Source organism: Homarus americanus, unplaced genomic scaffold (assembly GCF_018991925.1).
Source record: "Homarus americanus isolate GMGI-L3 unplaced genomic scaffold, GMGI_Hamer_2.0 scaffold1024, whole genome shotgun sequence".
NCBI lineage: Eukaryota > Metazoa > Arthropoda > Malacostraca > Decapoda > Nephropidae > Homarus > Homarus americanus.
In genome coordinates this window covers 3410500-3435928 of record NW_024715228.1, presented here as the reverse complement: position 1 = coordinate 3435928, position 25429 = coordinate 3410500, and the positions used below count along the sequence as shown (strand labels likewise).

Here is a 25429-nt window from a genome sequence, read left to right as displayed (position 1 = left end):
TTTCTATATACATGTACAAGTATCTGTACTTTAGTTTTCCACAACTCTCTATTATTTTTTTAACAGAGACAACACACAGTCTTCTCCCTGCTGCCTGGTTCCCTTAGAGTTTGCCACTTGACATGCATGCACAAAATGCTTTCATTGTACTGTATCACTTTTATGGTTAATTTACTTGCTTTATTTGATTTGCTAGCAGTCTACTGCTCAGGTTATTACAGCCAAGTTGACAAAATGCTTACTGAGGGTGTGTATAGGAAGACGGAGGAGAGTGGGATAACGTGGAGAGATGCCAAACATATCAATATTAATAGCTAAATGGTTCTCCAACATCCCAGAACAAGTTTTGGGTGATTTATGGAGGGACAATCATACTCGTCTCAGCCCAAATAGGATGTTTCTTATTGGACAATAATAATCGTATAAGCCCTTCAGGGGTTAGGCCTGATTTAACAACCTATAGTTCCACATCACCAACCTAGATTAAAATTATTTGCACTACCTACTACACTATTAATAAAGGAACAAAATATTTCATTACATATTTCAAATTACTTCACAATTTCAGTAATCAACTACAATCACAGCTATAAAAATGCACAAAAAGAATCACTCATTATCAGACAAATCAGGTTACATTAGAGAACATGAAGAGAACCCAGCAGGCCTGACAGTTTGTTAAAAGCAGTGTGGATACAGCACATTGTACACTGAGCTGTGTTGGCAGTACTGTACTTGAATGTCTTTACTTCCCAAGTTTAAAATTAGGTGCCCATTTAGTTGGGGATGTCCAGGGTGAGTACCAATGACCCTAGGACAGGAGATAGGTGCTGTATCCACTTGGCTGAACCACCCCTAAGATTCCTAAATAGTACAAAATGAATACTGCACCTAACTCACAGTGAACATCATATGAGATTTACAGTAACTAGAAAGACAATAAAGAGTGTCTGATGAACTACAACACCTAATTTGTAAACCAATGAAAGATGTCATCACATTTCACAACAAATGTCAGGGAGAAATTATAGACTGCTTCCATCATGTGATCTCATGTATCTCATGTTTGCCAATTAGCTAATCAGGTAAAATAATAGATTAGCTAACTAGCCAATCAAATGCTATACTCTGTGAGATACTAAGTGTTATCTACCTTTAGGCATTAAGATGCAGCGCAGGCATCCCTCAATTATTTAGAAACAGAAAAAATAGCGTTTACGTTGAAGTCTCAAACAAGATGTTCCTTCCTCTGAACTGATAAACCAACTGACGCCAAGCTTGGTGTGTTGAGTGGCTGTTTGGCGCGCAAAAAACTAGTTTCCTGTACGTCAATTATGTTCAATAATTGTTAAAATGACTAAGAAATTTAATATAAAACTTTTAAAATGATTGAATATTGCAACCTTCTTGATATTTACTAAAATGGTAACGAATTTAAGCCCTAGAACCAATTACTGTATTGGCGGACTAATACTACAGCTGGTGAACAGCCAAATGCAAGCGAAAACATGTTGGGAAAAATTCGTAAGGAATTCGTTAACTGAAATTTTTTCGTTAACCGAAGTGAAGAATCTTATGGAAGGTAGTTTGTTAACCAAAATTTCGTTAACCGAGGCGTTCGTTAACCGAGGGATCAATGTATATTGTGAATCCTCACTAATTCAATTTGTCAGAGCTCTGGGTTGATTAAGCCAGCTCAAAATATCAATTTATCCCAACACATTGAAATTACTTCACAATTCTAGATCCTTGCCTTAACTCACCTCACTATTAGAGAGAAATTTGTGATTTTTACAGGACATGTGCTTTAATGTTCAATAATGGGAAGCCTAACATGACAAAACCTCACACTGTCTTAGGCATAATGCCAACACAAGATTCCATGGGGTGATGGGGTTCTTTGGGATTATTACAAGCAATGGTACTGCTACTGATGCCTCTGAGGGACACTGTATGAGCAATGTACCATTAATATAATAATGTTGCATTAATTTTTTTTATTATTATTACCTGTATAATAATGTATATTACTGTAATATAACAGATCTGTACTGTGTGTGTCCTACAATTTTCACATTGTTCTTCATACACTACAATATTCCACTTTGTTTACAAGCATACCTTGCTCCTTTTTAATCTCGTTTCATATGCATCGGTCAATTTTTCATTATAATTTTCACGTTTAAATCATTAAAGAACTGAATAGTACACAAGATGAGTGGAAGATTTTTTCTTTTTCAAAGGAACACATCTCCCATTACATAAAGAAAGTCACGTGAGTTATTTCAAGATTTCTGGACTAATTCAATATTTACTTCCAAAGTCACAAAATCTTTCGTAAATTCTACCTTGGGTGAAAATATAAAAGCATCCAAAAACATCAAATTCTGAATCTCAAATTAGTGAGGGTACTGCTACAGTACTGTAGCATTCAATAGTCAGCAAAACCTACACTAATAATCACATCCAGTACAAGCAAAAAGGTACAATATGTATCAAGAACATTGACTGGTGTAACTGTGGAATGAAAAACATGTGGTTAGGCCTCACACTGTGTAAGACGGACAGTGCCACAGCCTCTCAATAACTACTGAGCTATTCACTTACATTATATACTGTTTTAACATACCAGACATCAACCACAATATATTCTTGTTTGTATTGTATTCTTTTCAATTTCAGTAAATAAACTTGATATGTGTCCATATTATTATTACCAGTAGTTTATAATATAAATACTGTATTCCTTATCATTAAATAAGTCCTTAAAAATGTCTTATATGTCACCAAATGAAAAATTTGGGGCAATTCTTTTCATAGGAACATTTGATTAATGAAATTTCAATTCATGCTTTCTTTTCAGCAAGAGAATCCTTCATAAGTTGAGGAATTTTTGTACTGTACCTGTCTGCATGATGTAACACAGCAACAAATATAATACTTCACTCACAAAATACTGTAAAACTATTGACTTGCATTTACAACCTTTCACAAATAAAAACCCAAAACATAATCTTCACTCAAAAAGTGCATTTTGACAACACAACACAAGGTACATTACATAAACCTCTCGGTTGAAGCAGTGACAACACGCACATCCTGAGGAAGCAGCTGCACCATTGTACAACTTTAGGCACTAGGGTCTTTCTTCATAAGCTCTATATCTGCTTGTACCATGTCCTTGACAAGTGCCTGCATAGAAACCAGACATATTCTGTATCAGAGAGGATTACTTACATGATTATACATATTGGTATCATTGACAGTTTATAAAACAGAATGATGAAAGAAAGGCAATGAAGAAGGAGTGAATAAAAGAATGAAGACAAATAGGAAGAAATAAGGAGTAAAACGGACATGGTAAAGATACTTTTTTTATCTTATTTAATATTTATGACATGTTTGCCAACTTCTAAACACCATCATAAGATTTACTTACATCAAAGGTGAAGGTGGGTTTCCAACCAAACTTCTTGAAGGCTTTGGTGGGATCACCTTGTAGGAACTCCTGTGAAGGCAAGACACAATCAATATCTACCTCCCAATATAAATAATTAAGATAATAATCATGGATCATTCATTCACATGTGTAATACACAGAGATAGTAGAGAAATATAAGAGATGGAGGGATGGAATAGAATCAATGGGTATGGTAGAATGTGGCTAAAACAAAGGTACAGTAATGATTAGTGGTATGGATTAAGGACTCATGGCACAAAGTGGAAAATGCAAAAAAGTTGTCAATAAGAAGTGTTGGCAGATGTTCAATACCTGTTATGTGCAGTGAGTGTGGAAGGTGAACACACATGAGGTGCAGTGATATAAAGGGTAAATTGCAGGGGGTTGCCGGCTTTTAGTGTGCTGTACTGTGTATGCAGGTAATCATGTGACCTTAGCAAGGCTGAAGAAACTGAACATTGGGATATATTCGTGGACTGTATTAATATGTTCTGCTGCCTGGGTGACATGATCAGTGCTGGAGATGGTGTTGAAGCCTATTCAGGTGCAAGAATCAAGTGGCAGGAAGAAGTGCTGTTGCCTTTAATGATGGCAAGAGGGCCTTCCCTCTGAGTGAAAGGAAGAATGTATGCGGCGAGTGTGAGAAGTGTGATGTGGTATAGCAGTGAAACATAGGCAGTTAAAGAGGATGACATAAGTAGACTTGAGTGAGCTGTTATGAGAATGATGAGGTAGATATGTAAAGTGACACTAAAAGACAGGAGACCCTGTTCAGAGCTAAGAGGGCAGCTGAGTAATGAGAATATTGTACTGTATTGGCAAAGTCCTTTGTAGAGGATGGTTGAGACGGTTTGGGCATGTGGAGAGGATGAATGAGGCCAATTGGGTCAAGAGGTACATGAGCCTAAATGTGAAGGGGAGGAGAACCTGACAAGAGAGACTGCAAGAGACCATGCAGAAAGGAGAGCTGCCATCAGGTAACCACAGCTAATCCACGTAAGCGTGGAAAATGACGGTAAAACGATGATGATGAGGGTTGCATCCCTACTTTTACCATCAGACTCCAGTCTTATAGAACCAAATCTCATTCGCTATAACTTCCCAATCTATCTCATCATTCAACACATTTCTTAACTCAGATTTCTTATATTCCCTCCTAAAGGTGAATTTATTTCACTGAATTTATGTTCAGCATCTCCCCTCCCTTACAGTACTGTTTCCCTTTGACCCCTTTAGCTAAATCTTTACATTCTGTTCATCTTACTGCCAAGACAAAAGGATCACTTCAAGCATCATTAACCTCTTGCACATTTCATCCATTCAAGAACAAAGTCATTTAACTCTAGTAACGTACAGTATGTCCTAATAATGTGTGTCTGGTTACCTGGTAATCATGGTATGACTCCTTTCACTTATATTAGTAAACAATAAGGATTCATTCTGACATAACATGAGCAGAAAAAACTCCTACTTACCACTTCTGCTGGACGGTAATACTTGGGGTTGACAGTCACTCTGACAACATCGGTGCCCTTCTCCTTGCCTATCTCATCCACGCCCGAGCCTTCCCAGTAGATCTCTTGCCCTATCTGTAAAGAATCAATATACTGTACCTCTATATATGGTACATATTTTGTATTCCAATTAATTATAGTTACTTCAAGTCAGTCAAATAATACAACAAAGGAACTAAGATTCGGGTGTAAACAAACCTTCATTTTATTTACAAAATAAAAATTCAAACTTTTTACAGAAGTCATTCATTATATAACACAGTAGATGCACTCCAGAAAAGTACAGTACAGTACCTGTTAAGTGAACACTCACATACGGTGATAGTGAGGCATGCAGAAAAGGGTAAACAGAGGGAGAAAGACTAACATGTGACACTCCATTGTATTCAATTTAAAAAAAAAAACATTAATTAAACAAAACCAAAATACTTAGCTTTATATTCTGTACCCCTTGTAAACTGAACAGAACATTTTATTGTGTTTGGTGATCAATCCACATTCTCAATAACTTTACCAGTGATTCCACTAACTTATGATGGACTTGATGAAGTATATAACACTCACAGCTAGCTTTTATTTTATCTGCTATAACGTGTCTCTTGCTTGTTAACCCTTGTAGTTATCTAGAACTTCCGGTGTGCCTTCATAGCCCCTTGCTCGCCGCTTCCCACGCACGCCCCCAACGCCACACCGATGTACAGTACTGTATATAATAGTCTCTCACACTCCTCTGCCCCTCACTCCTTCCTAAATTGTCAACCTGTCAAGATCAACATCGTGGTGCAGTGAAACATCTATTTAATGGACTATCTGTAATATTGAGGAGCCAATAGTGAAACCTTCACATAACAGAACACTCTCTCTCTCTCTCTCTCTCTCTGCACTACTGTACTCACCTGCATCATTCTTGTGGACTTATTCTCTTAAGTCTAAAGGATGTGCCAGCCTTAGAGAAAACTTATGTGCAGACTGTGTCCTACTTGTGTACTTTTGCCATTGATCCTTGTTAACCCTCCGGTACTCTTGGCCATGATCAGAAATCTTACCTCCTCACAGTCTTTCGACACAGGTTGCGTCGGTAACAGGAACAGTTTTTCCATTTAGTAAACATTTGATAAAGCGGTCCAGGCCCAAATTACACCCTTAGAGATGCATCTGCCAGCCCACGAGGTTAGTGGGCATTTCTACTTACAGTAGAGGTGGTCTCAGTGTAAGATACAGATGAGCAGGAGGGGTTACACCAGCACAGGAGTGCTTAGCAACACAATTTGTGTTGAAAGACCATGAGAAGGTTAATTGAAACATGACACCTCAAGCAATACCTGGACTGTGATTCTAACTACCTTTATTACAAGTGCGACATACAAGAAGACCATCACAGCATCCGCTTATCACCCTCTATACATTTACTATTACCATTATAGTGAAACGTCTATATATTGAACTTCTCTCTCCATATGATCTATGAGATAGGGGTTTCTTATCAAACAGACCCTCGATATAATAGACTTTCATCTTTATTTAGTTCATTAGATGGAGATTTCACATCTAACGGACCCTCGATATAATGGACTTTCTTCTTCCAATAGGTTGCAGAGGCAGAATGTTCTTTGTACTCTGGGAAAAGTAAAAAATGTGCTGAGATAAACTATGTGTCAGTCAACGAAACAGTTTAGGTGTTTTGACATTGTAGATTTGTTTGCTAGCTGTAAAGCCCGAAGAATGTATTTTGAAAAAGTGGCTATACTCAAGTTCTATTTGTATAAAACAGTTTATTCGTCTATTGTTGCCATATTACTTTGTGATTTTTACATGTTACGAATTTCAAGTCTTCTGCAATTTATTTTTCTTTCATTAAAAAAATAAATTTTAAGGACATTGTTGGTGTCTTTGTATTAATTTATCTAAAGTCTTCACCTTATAAATGTGATAAACTTTTATTTATTTTTGGCAATGTGCCTAGTCCTGGCACCCGGGTTGGCTGGCTACACCCCTGCACTCATGTGCAAACCTAAAATTGCATTATTTTAATTTTTTACTTAATACGCAAACTTGTATATGAAAACCCTAAAGCGATAATTTAGATCATACACAATTTTGCGTATGAAAACCCCAAGAGTGTTAAACTGTTAACTGTTGGTTGTACCTCGCGACACTGCATTAGCACAAAATATTCCAACAAAATATATGAACAGTACCTTTTGTTATGGGTGTAGAGGCACTGCTCTCACTGGTCTTACAATTTCCACTCATGACAATTATCATTTCCATTACTTATCAGTTTACTAGTTACAGTATTTGGGAGGCAGATCTGTCCTTTGTTACTTTCTTATGACCACCATTGTCCAGTGTTAGTACAGGAGAAAACAGGAGTACTGTATCTGAAGAAAACCTGCCTTGTTTGGTAGTGAGCACCACATTGGTTAACACTCTTCACACATCCGTCCTGGACCAGGAATTGAACCCAGTACACAGTACTGTAGTGGAAGATACACTAGGTTTGGAGACATTTAAAGGGCATCACACTTGGTTAGAATCCACAATGCTTTCTGTGTACAGGTGATACTGGCCTGAGCCCAGAGAATATGCACGGCAGGAGACATCACACCATCAGCTAACAAACCCAGGCTAGGTCAGCTGATGAGATTTGGAGGGAATTGGGGAATTTTAAAATACTTTCGAAAATTAATGATTTCCAAAAAATTGATTTCTGAATTCCTGATACTGTACTCAAGTGTAATTAGAATATGAGTGCAATATGTCTGCACCTAATCATTCAATCTGTCACATCTAACATACAGTATCTCCAGTACGGAGCAACAATACTGAATCTTCAACTTACCTCATTAAAAGCGGCCTCTACAAACTCCTTGACAGAATGAACTTCCCCTGTGGCTAACACAAAGTCCTCAGGCTCATCCAATTGAAGCATCTGCCACATACCCTAAACACAGAAATTGCATTATAGATTAATAATAAAAAACAATATAAAGGAAAATCTAAATATCAATACAGTATACAATACTGGTATCCCCCGCTCTACGAATGTTTGCTCTAGGAATATTTGCTTATACATACGAATATTCAATTCTTACATCTCTTTCACATTATATGAAAGCTATTCATGCTTAAATGAATATGGTCCCTTAAGGTAATGTACAGTCCCCTTCACTAGTGCATTTACAGGGACTTGTCATATAAACATTCCACAACTCATTATCTTTGACATACAGTATGTATTTGTTTTAATAATGCTTAATTTTATTCCATATTATGTTACTACTGCTAGTTCCCTCTTTCGAATGTAAACAAACACAGGGCTTCCACACTGCACAAAACCTGACGAGCCCTTGTAAACACACTAGTGAAGGTGTTACCATATTCATAGAGTAGTAATTTTTTAATGTGTTAGGTACTAAATTACAAAAGTTAGGCACTAATTACAGTATAGATAGATAGATTTTTCACTGTTTGTGCACTGATAAAAATTTTTATGTGTAATATTGGGGATTTCTTATCAGTGGGGAACTAAAACCCATTTTCCCATATGTTGTTATTCGAACATATTCACTTAACGAATTGTTTTCAAGGAACCTAACCCCTTCATAAAGCGAGGGATACCTGTACTGTACTATACAACAGGCTGTGCAGATTAGCAGTGCCCAGGCTATGGGCTGGGCATGTGATTTTCATGTCCATGTGCATGGTAGCCCGAGGGATAAGCTAATATTTTGAGAGGAAAACTTAGGAGGGAATATGTCAGTTGCTACAACACCTCACCTTCCCTTACATGTTTAAACAGGGAGATCCATCAAAAGGGCCTCTTGTCATCAGTGTACCAGGATTAGTGAACTATATTAGGTGCAGGTAATTTATCTCTACATTAAGCCATCAACCCACCAATTCGTCAGTATCAAGTTGTCAACATTTCAAAAGAACCACTAAGCTGAGAAGCTGCTGTGTTGTGCACACCTTGTTGGCAGAGATGCTAACTGATCTTATTCTCATCATGTTTTTGTTTTTTTGTGTAACTGTTCACCAGGAATCTAAGCCTATTGAGTTACTGTATATTGTTGAAATGTTACACATTTATCAAAGAAAACAAAAGTGAACAAAACTTATGTTAAGAAAATGTGAATTCATGGTACCAGGCACGAAACAAAACAGCAGGTAGACTTGCAGCCACGACAAATGTTTTATTAATGTAATTTCTTATTAAAAACACAGAAAGGTTAAAAATATCCATATTTATGCATGTAAATAAGATAAGTATTGAAGGAATAGAACTTAATACTCACCTGAAGCGGCCGAGATTTTTTTTTTTGTGACAAGACCTTCATGCCAGGTGGCAATTATATCTCTATGAAAAAATATCCACAAATATTTCTGAATACAATCACTAAAATTAAACAAATATTTTTTTCATACACATCTTACCTCAACATAGTCCTTTGCATGTCCCCAGTCTCTCTGAGAATCCAGATTTCCAAGTTCAAATTTTTCCAAGTGTCCCAAATGAATCTTTGCTACAGATCGAGTGATCTTGCGTGTCACAAACGTTTCTCCTCTTCTCGGAGATTCATGGTTAAAGAGAATTCCATTACAGGCATACATACCATATGCTTCTCTATAGTTCACTACTATCCAATAAGCATACAGTTTGGCAGCACCTACAAATTAATAACAGGGTATTAATAAAACTAAAATGACAAAACAACAAATATAAACATGACAATGAATGGTATCTTTCTTTCTTAAAACTAGGTTCCTATGAGAAGAAACTTGTATGACATAAATCTGAGAACATTGTTGTCATGATATATTGTTTGTTTCATAATTACATCATCAAGCCAGCTAAAAGGGCACCTGGAAGTCCTACATATAATGCCCAGGTCCCACTCTCTACTAGTGTGCTGGGGATAGGAAGGGCATCCAACTATAAAACTTGATTCAGATTTGCATGATGGTCGCCAGGACACCATGCCATCTGGTAATCACGACAAATTCATGCAAGCGTGAAAAATTATCTTAGTACAGCACAGTGGAAATAGGATCATCAAGATCACTGAAGAGACCACATTGTGAAGAAAAAATATGTAAAGAACACCGAGCAGAGACTTGTTTACAGAAAACTACCACGCAGCAGCTGGACTGGACAATAACCCTGTACATGTACTCAGATCATGGACTGGAATATTACCTTAAATGGTTCGACTTATAAAGAAATTTCACTTACTCTGTAAAAAGACCCTTATGAAGAAGATATAACAAAATAACACATGCTAGCCTTAAGGCTTATAAAGGGGAAGTATGCATTTTCTGGCCATACAAAACCACAAAAAATCCTGCTCCTAAACAGAAACTTCTAAAACTTGGCAAAACTGAGGGACACAACAACTGAAAAGACTCCTGCTCGATTCACACATTTAACCCTTTATGGACATATCCACTGACAGATACAGTCAGAATAACCGGAAATTGGCGCCCACGTCCACATAGAGTGAAGAAGGTTGCCCAGGCATGAAACTTACCCAGATATATGACTCTAAAAAACTGAACCTATAAGTTTGGTCACTCACTTCATATTTCCATTCATTTACACATTAATGTTTAATCATTTTATGTCCTAAGAAAATGAAACACTTTATATCTCACCATAGGGGGACCTTGGGTAAAATGGAGTCGTCTCCTTCTGTGGAATTTCTTGAACTTTTCCATAGAGTTCAGATGTGGACGCTTGATAGAATTTTACTTTCTTGTCTAAGCCACAAGTTCTAATGGCATCAAGTAGGCGTAGTGTTCCCATAGCATCAACATTTCCTGTATATTCAGCCAAATCAAATGACACCTGTAATGGAAAAAACATAATGTAGAGCATTAAGTGTGCTTAAGGTGGGCCACATCTTTCCTGAAATGCTGTGTACAGGAACAATGTGTGTGTGTGTCAGACAAATCAGGCTATACTGTAGCTTGTTGGCAGAGATACTAATTAATCTGTTTTATTTTATATTTTCTTGGTAATTATCTTTTTTTTGTGGCTGTTGGCCAAGAATTATCACATTTGTCAAAGGAAACAAAGGTGAACAACAATTATGTTAAGAAAATATGAATTAATGGCACTAGACTGATCACAGTATCAAGTCGAGTTGCAGCCATAAGTATTTTTTCTTTTTGCTTTTAATCTATTTGTTATGCACGACAAAGGACAAAAGCAACGCACACTGACCTATCAAAGTTTCACCCATATAAGGTGTTTGTCATTTTCTCACACAAAATTAAATAACCTAAAGCAACAACAACAAGTTTTCATCCTTACATTAATTATCCTACTGAAAGCATAGTATTAATTATGTTTTAATATAATATACAGTAAGTTCCTTCACCCTTCCCCTAAGTATGCTCGGATTACAACCCCTCAAATGTGTTATACAGTATTGTACTTTGTATACCCAAATTTTGGCTTAAATTTATGGTTTTAAAAACTCAATCAAAACATGAGTATGTAGGGTAATAAATGCAATCAACCTTATATAAAGATATCAAGTATTTACTTTTCCTGAACTCTTAAACCTTATTCACTCTACAAAACCAATAAAACCTACAGGAATACTGCCTGTAACAGAAGCCCGATACATCCCTGACAGAGTTGCAGTTTTTGAAGACGGAAATTTTCCCAACCCGAACTCTCCCTATACAGATGCCTTTTACCAATACTGCACAGTACTTTTTTTAATATAATGTTCTCATTTTTGCCACTTATCCACTTACTGGCCATTTGGGCGGTCTATCCAGTGTTAGCACAGGAGGAAACTGGGGACCGGGAAACCTGTGGTGTTTGGTAGTGAGGGTCGCACTGGATAACACCATTCTCACGTGTGTCCGGGCCGAGGCTTGAACCCTTGACATATTGGTGCACGTCACCACTGTACTACCAACACAAGAATATTGTGGATATTTGTGAGTGTCTTATGTGAGTTTGTTAATTTGCTATACTGTTATTTTGAGTAGTACAGTATACTGTACAGTACATGTAGCTGAAAAAAAAGAAAAAAAAGCAAAACCTGCATACAGTATTTGGGATGAGAGGTAGGAAGGTAAGCCAATATATGCTCTCTTTAAACATTATACTAAACAAATACTCATACCTTAACATGGCTCTGAGCACCAAGGTTGTATATCTCATCAGGCTGTACACGTGAGATGATCTTGACCAAGCAGGTAGAGTCTGTCAAGTCACCATAGTGGAGAGTCATCCTGCCATTTCTGTGGATCTAAACAATATGTTATTTTCAGAGTAAGTTCTCTGCAAAAAATTATTTTGATCTGAGATATACACAAAAAATTTGGCCATTGCACAGTATCTAGGTAAATGTTACCGCCACAGTAAGATAAGCTAGAAGAGAGAGAAAGAGAGGGATAACCATAATAAGATAAACTAGGCGAGAGAGAGAGGGGGTGAGATAAGAGATATAGTGTTGACAACGAATTTGCTGACCAATCTGCTGAGGTGTTTCAATACGAAAACATATGGCCCTCGCCTCCGGGCTGAGATTGCCCTCGAGGGTAGTCTACTGATTTCTACAGGACAGACAACACGTTGGTTCAGACCACTAGACCCTAAAACGTGAGTGATCGTGAAGTATTAGAATCTGCTAAGAAACTCTAAATAACTTTAATAAGTATATTTGTGTACTGCAGTTTGATCATATTATACCAATTGTCTCCTGTATCAATAGTTATAACATGCGAGTTATATTTAAGATGTTAACAGGCTATGTACTGTATATTGATTGTATTATTCATAATATGTGTCCTGAGATAACAGCATTTGTTATATGAGAAATGTTCTTTAACAGGTTTTGACCGAATTATATGGTACGCGTCAACGTTGAGGGTTTATTTCTCCAGCAACAAACCAATAACGCTCCTATGAGCGTTAACAGTAAATATTCAACTTTTATGCAATGTAATTAATAACTGTTTGTTATACTGTACTCAATGTAATTATTTTACATCCTAACAACTAGACACATGCTGTCACTGTGGTAAGAGCAATATACATACATCCCTTAAACTAAGCGGGTTTAAACGATGCGGCTCTCACCCCTTCATGGATTGCACTACGGGTCTGACAACTTCCACTACTGGTCGCTAGGGGTCTCTTCGTGGGAGAGTTCCACTCTTCCTCGCCCCCACTGTTACCAGCACTTCCAACCCTCAAAGAGCTCTGTTGTTTACGTATCCCTACGGCCTTCCCCTACATTCTTACCATGCCTCGTAAACACTCTACTCCTGCTGGAGGATCTCAAGGCTCCACTGACACCCCTGCCAAGGTGAGGAAGGTGCTGACTATGGTGGAGAAAGTGGAGCTACTTGACAAGTTGAAGAGTGGTATGAGCTATGCTGCCTGTGGTCACCATTACGGCATGAACGATTCAGGCATTCATTTTCCCCTGCCCCATCTGCCTCCTCCCAGAGGCAGATGAGAATTAATTCTCATCCAAAACTTCATCACCTTCATCATCATTACCAACTAATCAACATCATCATCATTTATGACATAATCATCATAGCAGGGGGAGAGTTGGGCAGGGAGAGGCAACAATGTGACGGTAACAAATTCACATTTTGAATGGTGAATGTGCATATTTATTTTACCATATTTTTACTATTTTATTGTGAATTTGTTATTTTACATAAACCGTTCTATCAATTTTGTCATATTTTGAACATGTGGAATGGAGTTTCCTTCATTTTTTTGCAATTTTAGGTTCCCGTAGGCGAACATCGTGGTTTTGGGTGTTCGAGGGGTTTTCATTAATCTAACCCCCGCATTGTTTCAGGGATATATGTACTGTTTAAATCTGTAACCTATCTTAAAGGACACTCGCTTTGTTGGTTTCATCTCATAGTGTACTAATGTTTATTTTTCAAAGCAAAAAATAATTATGAAATACATAACCATTTTATCAACATTTATTTAAGAATATCTGGGAGGAAAAGATCACATCCAAATAAGGTGGCTGGGGATGGATACTGTACAGCACTACCATTCAGCATTACGTTAGCTTACAGTGAAACCTCCATATAACAGACTTCTCTCTCCATATAATCTGTTAAATGGGGGTTTCACATGTAATGGACCCTCAAAACACCAGACTTTCATCTCTATATATATAGTTCGTTAGACGGAGGTTTGACATATAACAGACCTTCAATATAGTAGACTTTCTTCCCCATATACTGTAGTCCGTTAAATAGAGATCTCACTGTAGGAACTTCTTAAAGCTCACATGGACAGGAATTTATCAATAAGCACCAATCAATCAATAAACCCGGATTACCTTGGCGTCCTCGTACAGGTGACGGATGCGGCCGGTGTTGAAGGAGGATGACCTCCTAATAATACCATGTACTTGGTACCCCTTACTCAGCAGTAGCTCAGCCAGGTATGACCCATCCTGTAATGTTATGACCAAAATAAAAATGTACAATCATTTAAATGAGAGATTTGCTTGCATCAGTGATTAAAAAAAGTAGAAAATCACTGATACACAAAAATGTACAAAAATGGAACAGCGAATCGGGGAGAAAAGTCAAAACTAAAATTTACAAAAGGAAAATACACAAAAAAAATTAGCTGGTTCAAAACTAAAGACAAATTAATAAAAAAAGATTAAAAATAAGTTGTACAAAATAACAACAGCAAAGAAAACAAAGAGAGTTATGTTCAGTGAAAGAATAAGTGCAACTAAAAGAATTAATTTTTTTAATACTGATCATTATATTACAGTACAATACTGTACTGTATAATGAAATGTGTATAAATAAGCAAGAAATGAAATACTGTACCTTTAGAACACACCATCACCTACGATGTTATGATGGTACAAGTACTGCTCCTTAACAACTAAGTTTTTTGAGTGAATAACGAGGTTGGTAATTACAGTACACAAGTCCATCAGCAATTAAATAGTACACTAATTTTAAGAGACAGGATTTGTATATACACTGTGCTGTACCTAGCTACAAGTCCTGTACAGTACTCCCTTACATGTAGTCAGAGAAGATATTATGGTGAAGCAAAGTATGAAAGGAAAAAGAGATGAGAAGTGTGGAGTCCCATTTTACAGCCAAAGAGCAGAAACAAGTTACAATACTGTACCTGTAAGCTCACCACCACAACATTTTGGGTATATCAATCACACTCATGGTGAGATGAGGAGGGAAGTGTGGTTGATGGAATACAGTACAGGTGCTCCTCTACTTACCAACTTTCAGATATCATCATTGAGGGAGTTACCTGCCAGATAAAACTATTTAAAGTGATGTGGATGAGACTGGATTATATTGTTAGAAAATGCCAGATAGAACATTGCCTAAGACGAAAAGAGTATGCCAGTTTTAAGGCTGTTCTGTAGAGCATGGCTGTGCTGTACATCCTTTTTTTTTTTTACAATATGTTTGTACCTACAAGAGTAAAGTTGGACTTACGAACAAGCTCCAGAAATGTGACTCGTTTGTAAGAAGAGGAGCGTTTGTATACCCAAAATGGGTTAACCCTCGTTGACACAGTGTGAGTTGTCTGTACAGTATTTAAAATATAACAAAAGCCACCTGGTTTAAAGATGCATTCTACAACATCATAAGTTTGTTATTATATCCTAATTAGCTATCTTACCTGACCAGTGGCACCAGTAACAAGAGCTACAGGCATGTTTCTTCACACAAGTGTACACAATCTTGAAAACGTCTTCTGGAAATCTTGTTTTCACTTATATGGGCTGTTTCAAGTTAATGGTAAAGTATGCTCATTACACACACACACACAACACAACTTCCTTCAAAACACACAAATTTCAAGATCCTAACATGACAACTGATGCTCATAATGCCTCAATGTAGCAAGTAAGCAGCTGATAATTTGTTATTACTGTCACCTATCTATCTAACCTTCTGATGCTCACAGTACCAAACAAACAAATAACTTCATCACATTCCAAACATTTACATAAACTACTGTACTGTATATTACAAAATAAAAGTGTGGAACTATCCTCCTGGTGTGATGTGTTATAAGTGTCAATGTACTGTACTGTAATGTACTGTGTATAAGCTCAAGGAGAAGGATGCCATTTAGTTAACTAGGTGCCACTCCACAACCACACATTCACAGATTGTGTTTACAGTATATCAAATCAACCAAAGTTATTTTCCTCTTAATATATGTGCTTGGAAACTATTAAAACACTGTAAGCAATAAAGCCTAAAGAATAATATGGAAAGTTTCTGCTTCATGATGAGTTTGTGTTCCATAAAAAAAGCCATTTGGCTATTACTTATACGGTCAGGCCTCTTAAAATGAAGCCTAATCCCACGTACAGTATTTTCACTTAATGTATAGTACAGTACATGTACATGAAAACAAAATATGCGATCTACAATTTTTTCTTTTATAAGATATTGTTGAGTTATGAAAGCAGTTGCCTTTTATGCCAAAAATTCTCAGGCTGGTGGTGACCCTAAACCCAGAGTAGAGTGCAGTAGAGTACAGGATTGTGGTAAACTCTGAGGTACTGAAATGAAGATACAATAACTGGTTATAATGAGTTTCAGTGATTAAAAAAAAAGATCACACAACTCCAGTACAATACTGTATTACCTCAGTCCATTTGTGCTCAAAAAAGATATATTTCATTAATGATTTAATTCACACATAGAGGCAATGACTTAAATGCTGATAACCAGTTATAAAGATGCTAAATACTGTACTGTACTGTACAGGGTACTTTCCTACATAGAAGATATATAAATCCTTTCTTACCTCATGAGAAGGCCAAAAATAGAACGAGGAAAATAGTTTTCATTATATTAATTTTAATTTTTTTCTGTCATAAGCACTAACCTAAAGCCACCAAAAAAGTTTATAATGCCATAAGATAATTTAGTAATTGTAAGTCTTTACAATAATTAGACAAGTTATGTGACCTTCTATAACACGATTTTTTCTTATGTTCTCTTTTGTAAGATCAATTCATATTAACTACAGTATTCACAGAGATTGTCCAATAAGTCCCTAACACTATGGATTGTGTACGAAAACATGGGGTTCTGGGAGTCCACTGTGAATGCATGGTTGGTACACCTCATTAGGCAAGAGTTGCTCTCAAGTTGATTCACCCATGTGGGCATTGGAAGCTGGTGCCAAGCAAGAAATTCTCTAACAATAGATAACTGACAAGAAATCAAACTGGCTGTTACCATCTGCTGTCAAGAATGTCCCTTATGCCAGTCAAGGCCATTAACCTCTCAAACATCCCCCAAGCTACTTCCTGTAATGAAATATCCATGACCAAGCAAATCCCATTTTCAAATAAAGGAATTAATGAAATTAAGGTCTATGCTGTACATATTAGTTGAATGTAGAAAAAGTCACAAATCTAACCAAATTTTATTTCAGCAATATAAAAAGTGTTTTCATATTGTACTTCCTAGTTTTTTCTGTGGGTTCATAGCCCAGGTTCCTTGATGGAGCCAAGCACTGTACTGTATTGTATATTAGACAGCTAATGCAAATGGTGCTCCTGAAAAATAAAAACACATGTAACTTAAATAAAAATTACATCAAACTTTGAGGATCACTAAAAACTTTTATGGATGAACCATAATGCTAATAGGTCTGAAAATACCATTTGAAGTTTATGGAACAGTTCTTTACCAGTGAGAAAGTGATCACTGTATACTGTAATCCAGCACTGTTACATTTGACTGGTGTAAGGTCTATTCTCCGCAGTTTGGCTAGCCACTATTCTCGTTATTTCTGACTTAAATCTTTGTTTTCTTTCATCGCAAAAAAGATGGTACAGTATGCAAGGAGAAAATTGCACAAAACTTCCCCGTTACTAACATAAACCACTGTGTTATGTTATTTTGTGTTTCCACTAATTATAAAATCAAGTGATGTGTTAGCTACAGTGCGTCATGTACAACGGGTCTATAGAAAAATTTCCTAAAGTTGACCTTTCTAACAAGTTGGTCATCTAAACTATTACCAAAATATTGGTACCTTAATCTACCATAAATAACGTAACCTAAATCTTTAGTTACTGTACCATTTTCAATCAAAAAAAAATTCTTTCTTTGAAAGGAACCATTAACTTTACTCCTTTGCACGAGGTAAGAAGGTAATTACTCCACAACATCGGCATGCAATAAAAACGTAACTAGAAGACCTAACCTAACCTAACCTGGTCACTAATTTTGTCAAGAAATAATTAACAAAGTAATCCTCCAAAACTGTACCAGAATATCACAGTCCTCAAGGATGAATCCAAAATATCAAAAGGAGGGGGGTCAAAAAGTTGTGGGTGAGGGAACATGGTGAGTGCAGCGAGCCCTCCAAGCTGGGGGTTTTGGGGGGGGGGCCGCTGTAAACCCCCCAATTTTTTTTTTAAATATGACCATTATCATGGGCATTTTGAAGCCATGTGCACTTGATATTAGGAGGTATTCTGAGGTCAATAGTAAATACTTTTTACTATACAAAAATGTCTAAGTACAATACTGCATTAAAGAAAAAGTATTGGAATTTTCTGATGAAAATGGGGAGTCTAGACCCCCAGCCCCCGGTCCTAGTTATGGGCTCGTAAGCTGGTGTCTGCAGAATAACAGCAAGTAAGAAAGCATTTATCTTGCATGGAGAAATGTCTTCCTATTTGTGGTTCAGGCACACAACTGTCAACAAGTATTACAGTACAGTAACTTTCTTTTCATGTAAAATTAATGTCAGCTTCACGAGTCCTAAGTTGGTATATCATGGGCGCTGGAGATCTGTAGAATATTCCATAACCTACAACATCAAAAGAGTGGTCCTGCTGGAGCCCATTAAATTTGACAGGGAGAGATTTAACATAACCATGCCTTGATTACTAACCTGACCTGTAATACCAGTCAACAGGGCTCGTTTAACTGGAGATTCTTCTGCCATGATGACTAGAGAACCGTTAACAATGATCTTCCAATATACCGCCGAAGGTAACACGACCTAACACTTGCTGGTGTGTTAGAGGGTACGTGGCACAGTGCTTGGTTGTCAAACATTTACTTTACACTACGTATATTTAAATTGAAAATCCTACCCTTTGTCATTAATTATAAGTAATTCAAAATAATCATAAATTACATATGGATTAATTTCACTCTTTCAAATATATTAACTTCTTTTAATATCCCACAAATGGCAAGTATGAGCGTTGTGGAAACACTGTCACTTGACGTTTAACTGTTTGTTTACTCCCGGCCAGGCAGGTGAAGGAGGGGTGGTCTGTGTAGAGCCTCACTATACACCCGCTTGTACTCCACTGTAACGACAATAACAAATAAAAGGAGTTAACTTCCTCAATTTTTTTAATGTTGATGGAATGGTGTAATTAGCACCTTGTTACGCAAGCGCAGTAATAACATTATAAAAATAACTAGGTACCTTCTTAACCCCTGATAATCCGCCAATCGAAAGTTTGGGACTGACCATATTGTCATTGTTTTTCGTTTCCCAATTTAGGGTGAACCTGATTTCTCTGTTATCACTGTTCCCTAGTTCTTCCCCTATTGTGATATCTCTCAACATGCAGGGCCGGTGCAAGATGATTTGGCGCCCTAGGCAAGCCTTTAGATGTGCGCCCCCTTGAAGTTTTGATAAGCTAATGTAGGTACAGTAACCCATTACTACATTGTTTTCATCTTGTGGCTTTATTACTTCACCCATGCAAATAACCAATTATTGTTATTACATTAAGTCAATAAATCCTTGACGTAAACTTCAGAGGTCAGGTAACCTTGCCTCATCCCGACAAAGACAGGGAAGGGGCGGCTCAGCCGCCCTGGCAGTAAGTGGCAGTAAGGGAGGGGAGGGGATGGGGGGTTGGGAGAAGGGTTCCTCAGATGTCAGCCTTCAGGTCACTGCTCGACAGTTCTCCAGGCCGCCAAAGATATGGACCCGGGTTAGTCCCTCCGGGGGGTTAACGAATAATATTAAAAAAGAAAACAGTCGGCTACCGTCTACCTGCCCTCGCCGACCTCCGACCCCCCCCCCTTCTAACATCCTGCTCCGACCCTCCACGGCTCCACCACAGTGTCCACCACAGTTTTCCCTTCATTTTTAATTTTATCCAAGTTTGCCCTGAATTTGTGGCGCCCCCAGATGTTGGCGCCCTAGGCGATCGCCTAGTTCGCCTAGTGGGTAGCGCCGGCCCTGTCAACATGGGTTTACAAAGGGAAAATCTTGTCTAACAAATCTGCTGACGCTTTTTAGGAAAGTCTTCGAGGTAGTAGATAATGACGAAAATTACGATGTTATTTACTTAGACTTTAGCAAAGCGTTTGACAGAGTACCGCATCAGAGGCTTCTGAGAAAAGCTAAGGCTCACGGTATCGAGGGGAAAGATTCAAATTGGATAAAATCATGGCTCACCGATAGAACACAGGGGGTCAGCGTAGATGGTGTTAAATCTGAGTGGGGCTGTGTAACCAGTGGGGTTCCCCAGGGGTCAGTACTGGGCCCACTCTTGTTCATAATCTACATAAACGATCTAGATACTGGGATCAGCAGTGACATAAGCAAGTTTGCGGATGACACCAAAATAGGGCGGCAGATTAATTCAGGGCAGGATGCAAATGCATTACGGGAGGATTTAAACAAACTACAGGAATGGTCAGAAAAATGGCAAATGAAATTCAACACCAGCAAGTGCAGCGTACTTAATATTAGAAGAACAAATACTGTCAATGTATACAGCCTTAACAACATCAACCTAGAGAAGTCGACTTGTGAAAGAGACTTAGGGGTACTTGTAAGCCCGGACCTACGGCCTAGAAAACAGTGCGTTAATGTTCGAAATAAGGCAAACAGAGTACAGTGTATTAGGTTTTATATCCAGAAGTGTAAGTAATAAGAGTGCAGAGGTCTTATTGCAACTATATCTTGAACTAGTCAGGCCGCACCTCGATTATGCGGTTCAGTTCTGGTGCCCTTATTATAGAATGGATATCAATTCATTGGAGTCGGTGCAGCTAAGAATGACGAAAATGATTCCGGGACTTAGAAACCTTCCATATCAGGATAGGTTAAAGAAACTAAACTTACATTCCCTAGAAAGACGAAGAGTGCGGGAGATATGATAGAAGTATTTAAGTGGGTGAAATGAATCAATAAAGGGGATATAGATAAAGTTCTTATAATATCCGAGCAGGATAGGACTCGTAGCATCGGAATTAAGTTGGATAAGTTTAGGTTTAGAAGGGAGATAGGAAGGAACTGGTCCACAAATGAGGTGGTGGACGAGTGGAACAAGCTTAGCAACTTTGTAGTAAGTGCTGGAACGCTGGAAAGTTTTAAAAGGCGGCTAGATAGATTCATGGATGATAGAGAGTGGTAGTAACTCTCGACAGGAACTGCCATGCACAGGCCAACCGGCCTATTGCAGACTCCTTATTTTCTTATGTTCTTATGACTAGTGTCCAACAAGGACAAATTATTTCAATTTAGCCACCACACCCTCCTTGTTTGTTTATGATGAGATCCAGTGATATTAATTATTGTTCATCTGCTACTTTAATTTAACTCATAATTCATTGTTCTGCTTTTCTATCATATCCACTAAAACTATCTAAAACGAAAATTTGTCTCCGTTAATCCCTTCGTTATTAATTTTCATCACTTTACTTTAGTTCCCATTCACACTTGCCTTTCCCTTATACTGTGCACTTTTCCAGTCTAATTCACTAATATTTACAGCTGTTCTCATTACTCACCAGAGCTGTTTATTCTCTTCCTCTCGCTGCGGGGTCGGTATCTCCATGAGGCCGAGTTTTCTTTTGGTTGGGAATCTCCACGGGGCCAGATTCACTAGTATTCGTTCTGTTCGACTACGTTTGTTGCAAATGAAGCAACAAGGAGCCAGTTTGTCACGCATTTTCCGTCATCAGAATGCATATCAACGTTATCGCCACCCAGGGTAGACTTAATTGAGGTGTATAAGCATCTCAAAGGGCACTACTCAGTCGAGTGCCCTTACCTGGAGCTGGTGGACGCTCGCCCCACAAGGGGTCACAGCTCATGGTTGATGAAGCCGCAAGCCCAGAAAACTGTGAGGGGTAACCTTTTCGGAGTGAGAGTTGTGAACTCTTGGAACAATCTGACAGAGAGTGTTGTGACGGCACCGTGTGGGGGCTCTTTCAAGACCAGATTTGACAAGCACTGGAGCAGGTTCAGATACATTCAGGAGCCGTGTTCATGCCCAGTACTTGCCAACCGTAAGTTACCCCCTCACTCTCCCACGGCGGAATTGTATAATACTCAGTTAACAATAAAGGAGAGTGGAGATAAAATAGCAAGGTTTATTTCCAAAAATACAAATCATGATTATGAAGAAAGTGAATATGACCAAAAATAGTATGGAAATAAACAGTTGACAAACTTATGTCGGAGTAATGAGTAATGCTGTCAGACTTGTTTTGGGGGTAATGGTTAAAACTAATTGGGAACCACTCTGTTATAATATCCTACACCAACACGTAGAAAAAATTATGTATGGCAGATGTTAAAGAGAAATTAACACGAGCCTTTAATAATCTTAGAGATCTGCTGCTAAGAAGGTTGCTGAAATAGTGGGTGTGGTCAGAAGAGTATTGTACACCATCAGCAGACAAGACGCGAGGCTGCTGCTAAAAAAGAGCAACTGAAGAAGAATTAAGACTGGCTAGAGCAACGAGAGTAATACTATAAATATTTAAAATAAAAGAATGAAATAATTAGGTCGAATAATTAGGAAAGAGCAGATAATGATTAATGTATTAAAAAGCAAAATCGAGGAAAAAAGAACCAAGGAAAGATCAAGATGGGATGACTGAATGAAACCAAAAATTGCCGCCCCAGAAGAGATGTAATATTTCACAAGTTGATGAAAATGTTTGTCAGTAATTTGTGTCAAGTGAGGATGTAGTGGATATCTCCCCTACAAATGCCGTTTGTTGCTGACTAGCCGACCCTCTTCGAATTCCCCCAGCTTACGCCTGTGGTCTAACGTCGGCAACCAGCGCCGCCTAACATTGCGGAGGTCAACTATCAAGCCACGCCTACCTCCGCTATATAAGACCTCACCTCGTGGTGACCCTGCTTCTTCTACCTACAGCCACCAGCAAGCAACACCTCCTCTGCTCCTGCCTGGCGGCTCTCGCTCTCGCCGGCGACTATGGCGCCCCACAAGCTGCGTGTCCTCCTCTGAGCACGCTCCCCAACCAGCTCTCTCTACATCACGCTTGTAACCACGCTGCCACTTCCCAGCACCAAGCTGCATTGTACATCCAATACAATATGTATACAGAGAGCACATTGTGAGTTTCCTTTCTCCATCCCATCCTGAGTGTGAACCAATATCTCAAAACCCCACAAAGAAATACGCATTACTGTTGACGCACCTACGTGTATGTGTATACTCGTGCATTATATTGATATACTAATTTTCAAAATACGTATATTCATATATATATATATATATATATATATATATATATATATATATATATATATATTTATACTCTGTATATATACAGTATGTCGTCATGGACCAGCAAACTTTACAACCAACTGAAGTGCCATGTATTGCTGGTACACACACACACACGATTACTTCCATACAAGACACCACGCACACATAGACACACACACACAGACACACACACACACACACACACACACACACACACACACACACACACACACACACGGGTTAGTGTAAACAGACAAGGTAAATATGTGAAGCAGTATATAATTATCCTCACTACAGGACCCAGGCGAACGTATATACTATGTGCCACGTTCACACTGAGTAGCACCTGATGATGACACGTTCACACTGAGTAACACCTGATGATGACACGTTCACACTGAGTAACACCTGATGATGACACGTTCACACTGAGTAACACCTGATGATGACACGTTCACACTGAGTACCACCTGATGATGACACGTTCACACTGAGTAACACCTGATGATGACACGTTCACACTGAGTAACACCTGATGATGACACGTTCACACTGAGTAACACCTGATGATGACACGTTCACACTGAGTAACACCTGATGATGACACGTTCACACTGAGTAGCACTGAACGTGACCACTTGTTATATAATTAATTATTTACTTCCAATATATAAATGTCTAAATTCTGTCCTGTGTGTGTGTGTGTGTGTGTGTGTGTTCACCACTCACACACCACCACACTAGAGATGGAACAATCACCGTCGTCGACTCGTGCTGTTACTCACACCCTCACTGCCAACACACTGGTAGGTTGGTTGACAGGTGTGTTGGGGGACGGGCCGCGACAAATGTACCGACAAGTGTTAAGCCAACACAACATGGAGCGAACACTTGTGATAAAGAATCCATCTGTGTCCGGATACAGTACCTCGTTATATTAAATAAAAAAGAGTAAAGCCAAAAAGAATTATCTTCACCATCCCTATGGCTTATTTCACGTGAAGATTAACCACCCTAATGCTATCCGCGGTGGGGGGTAGGTTAAGTTAGGTTAGCGTTCGAGTGGTTAGTCGTCGGGTGAAATAAGCTAAGGTGAATTTTCAAGTGATCCCCTTTATTATGCCATTTTTAATAACTACCTGGTAAAGAAACAAAAGCATAACAGTAACACGTGAGAATAGAGAGCAGGTGAAAGCTATTACTGTAATTCACACAAGTACTAACCTAATCTAACCTAACCTTGACAGAGGCAATATGAACGATGAAACTTCTAAGAAAAATTGCCATACTCAATTCTTAGTATTTCAAAGCGTTTACGACACAAGCTAAGGTAGTCTATGTTTAACACTCATGGGTCTCATGTACTTGAGAGCATTATCAGAGATGCTGCAATGGAACATCTACTACGAAACAACCTTGTAAAGGATTGCCAACACGGTTTTATGCCGGGGCGCTCCTGCTTAACACAATTGCTCAAGGTATTGGATATTTGGACCCATATTCTGGAACGGGATGGTGATATCGACAATATATATCTAGATTTTGCCAAGACTTTCGACAGAGTACACCATGTAAGGCTGAAAATCAAACTGGATGGGTGCGGAATTCAGGGAAAAGTCCTTGCGTGGATAGAAGACTTTCTACATGACCGCAAGCAGTGTGTGGTGATTAATGGCACGAAATCATCATCCGTACCTGTAACAAGTGTGGTACCACAGGGCAGTGTATTGAGCCCGCTGTTTGTTTGTATCATAAATGACATGCCTGACGTTGTTCACTCCTCTATACAAATGTTTGTGGATGACGCCAAGTTATTTCGGGAAATCAAGAACCAAGCGGACTGTGAAGAGCTGCCGAAGGATCTCTGTGAACTCCAAGAATGGTCAAAGAAATGGCTGCTGAGATTCAGT

The 25429-nt window shown here is 38.4% G+C and overlaps 1 protein-coding gene across 2 annotated transcripts; it reads right to left on the bottom strand.

Moving 5' to 3' along the window:
• Positions 1-1517: 1517 nt before the first annotated feature.
• On the bottom strand, positions 1518-24374 carry LOC121856084 (GDP-mannose 4,6 dehydratase-like). 2 transcript variants are annotated; one of them, XM_042351391.1, is made up of 10 exons: positions 24279-24374; positions 15656-15758; positions 14319-14435; positions 12120-12245; positions 10630-10822; positions 9412-9644; positions 7817-7918; positions 4936-5049; positions 3440-3508; positions 1518-3192 (listed from the first exon to the last, which is right to left on the bottom strand). In XM_042351391.1, exons 2-10 carry the CDS (start codon positions 15689-15691, stop codon positions 3130-3132), a joined length of 1053 nt encoding a protein of 350 aa, XP_042207325.1. In that variant the 5' UTR covers positions 15692-15758; positions 24279-24374; the 3' UTR covers positions 1518-3129. The 2 variants fall into 2 exon arrangements, with proteins under 2 accessions (XP_042207325.1, XP_042207318.1); XM_042351384.1 differs by lacking the exons at positions 15656-15758; positions 24279-24374 and adding an exon at positions 18908-19289 and having other exon boundaries at positions 1519-3192.
• Between the last annotated feature and the right edge of the window lie 1055 nt (positions 24375-25429).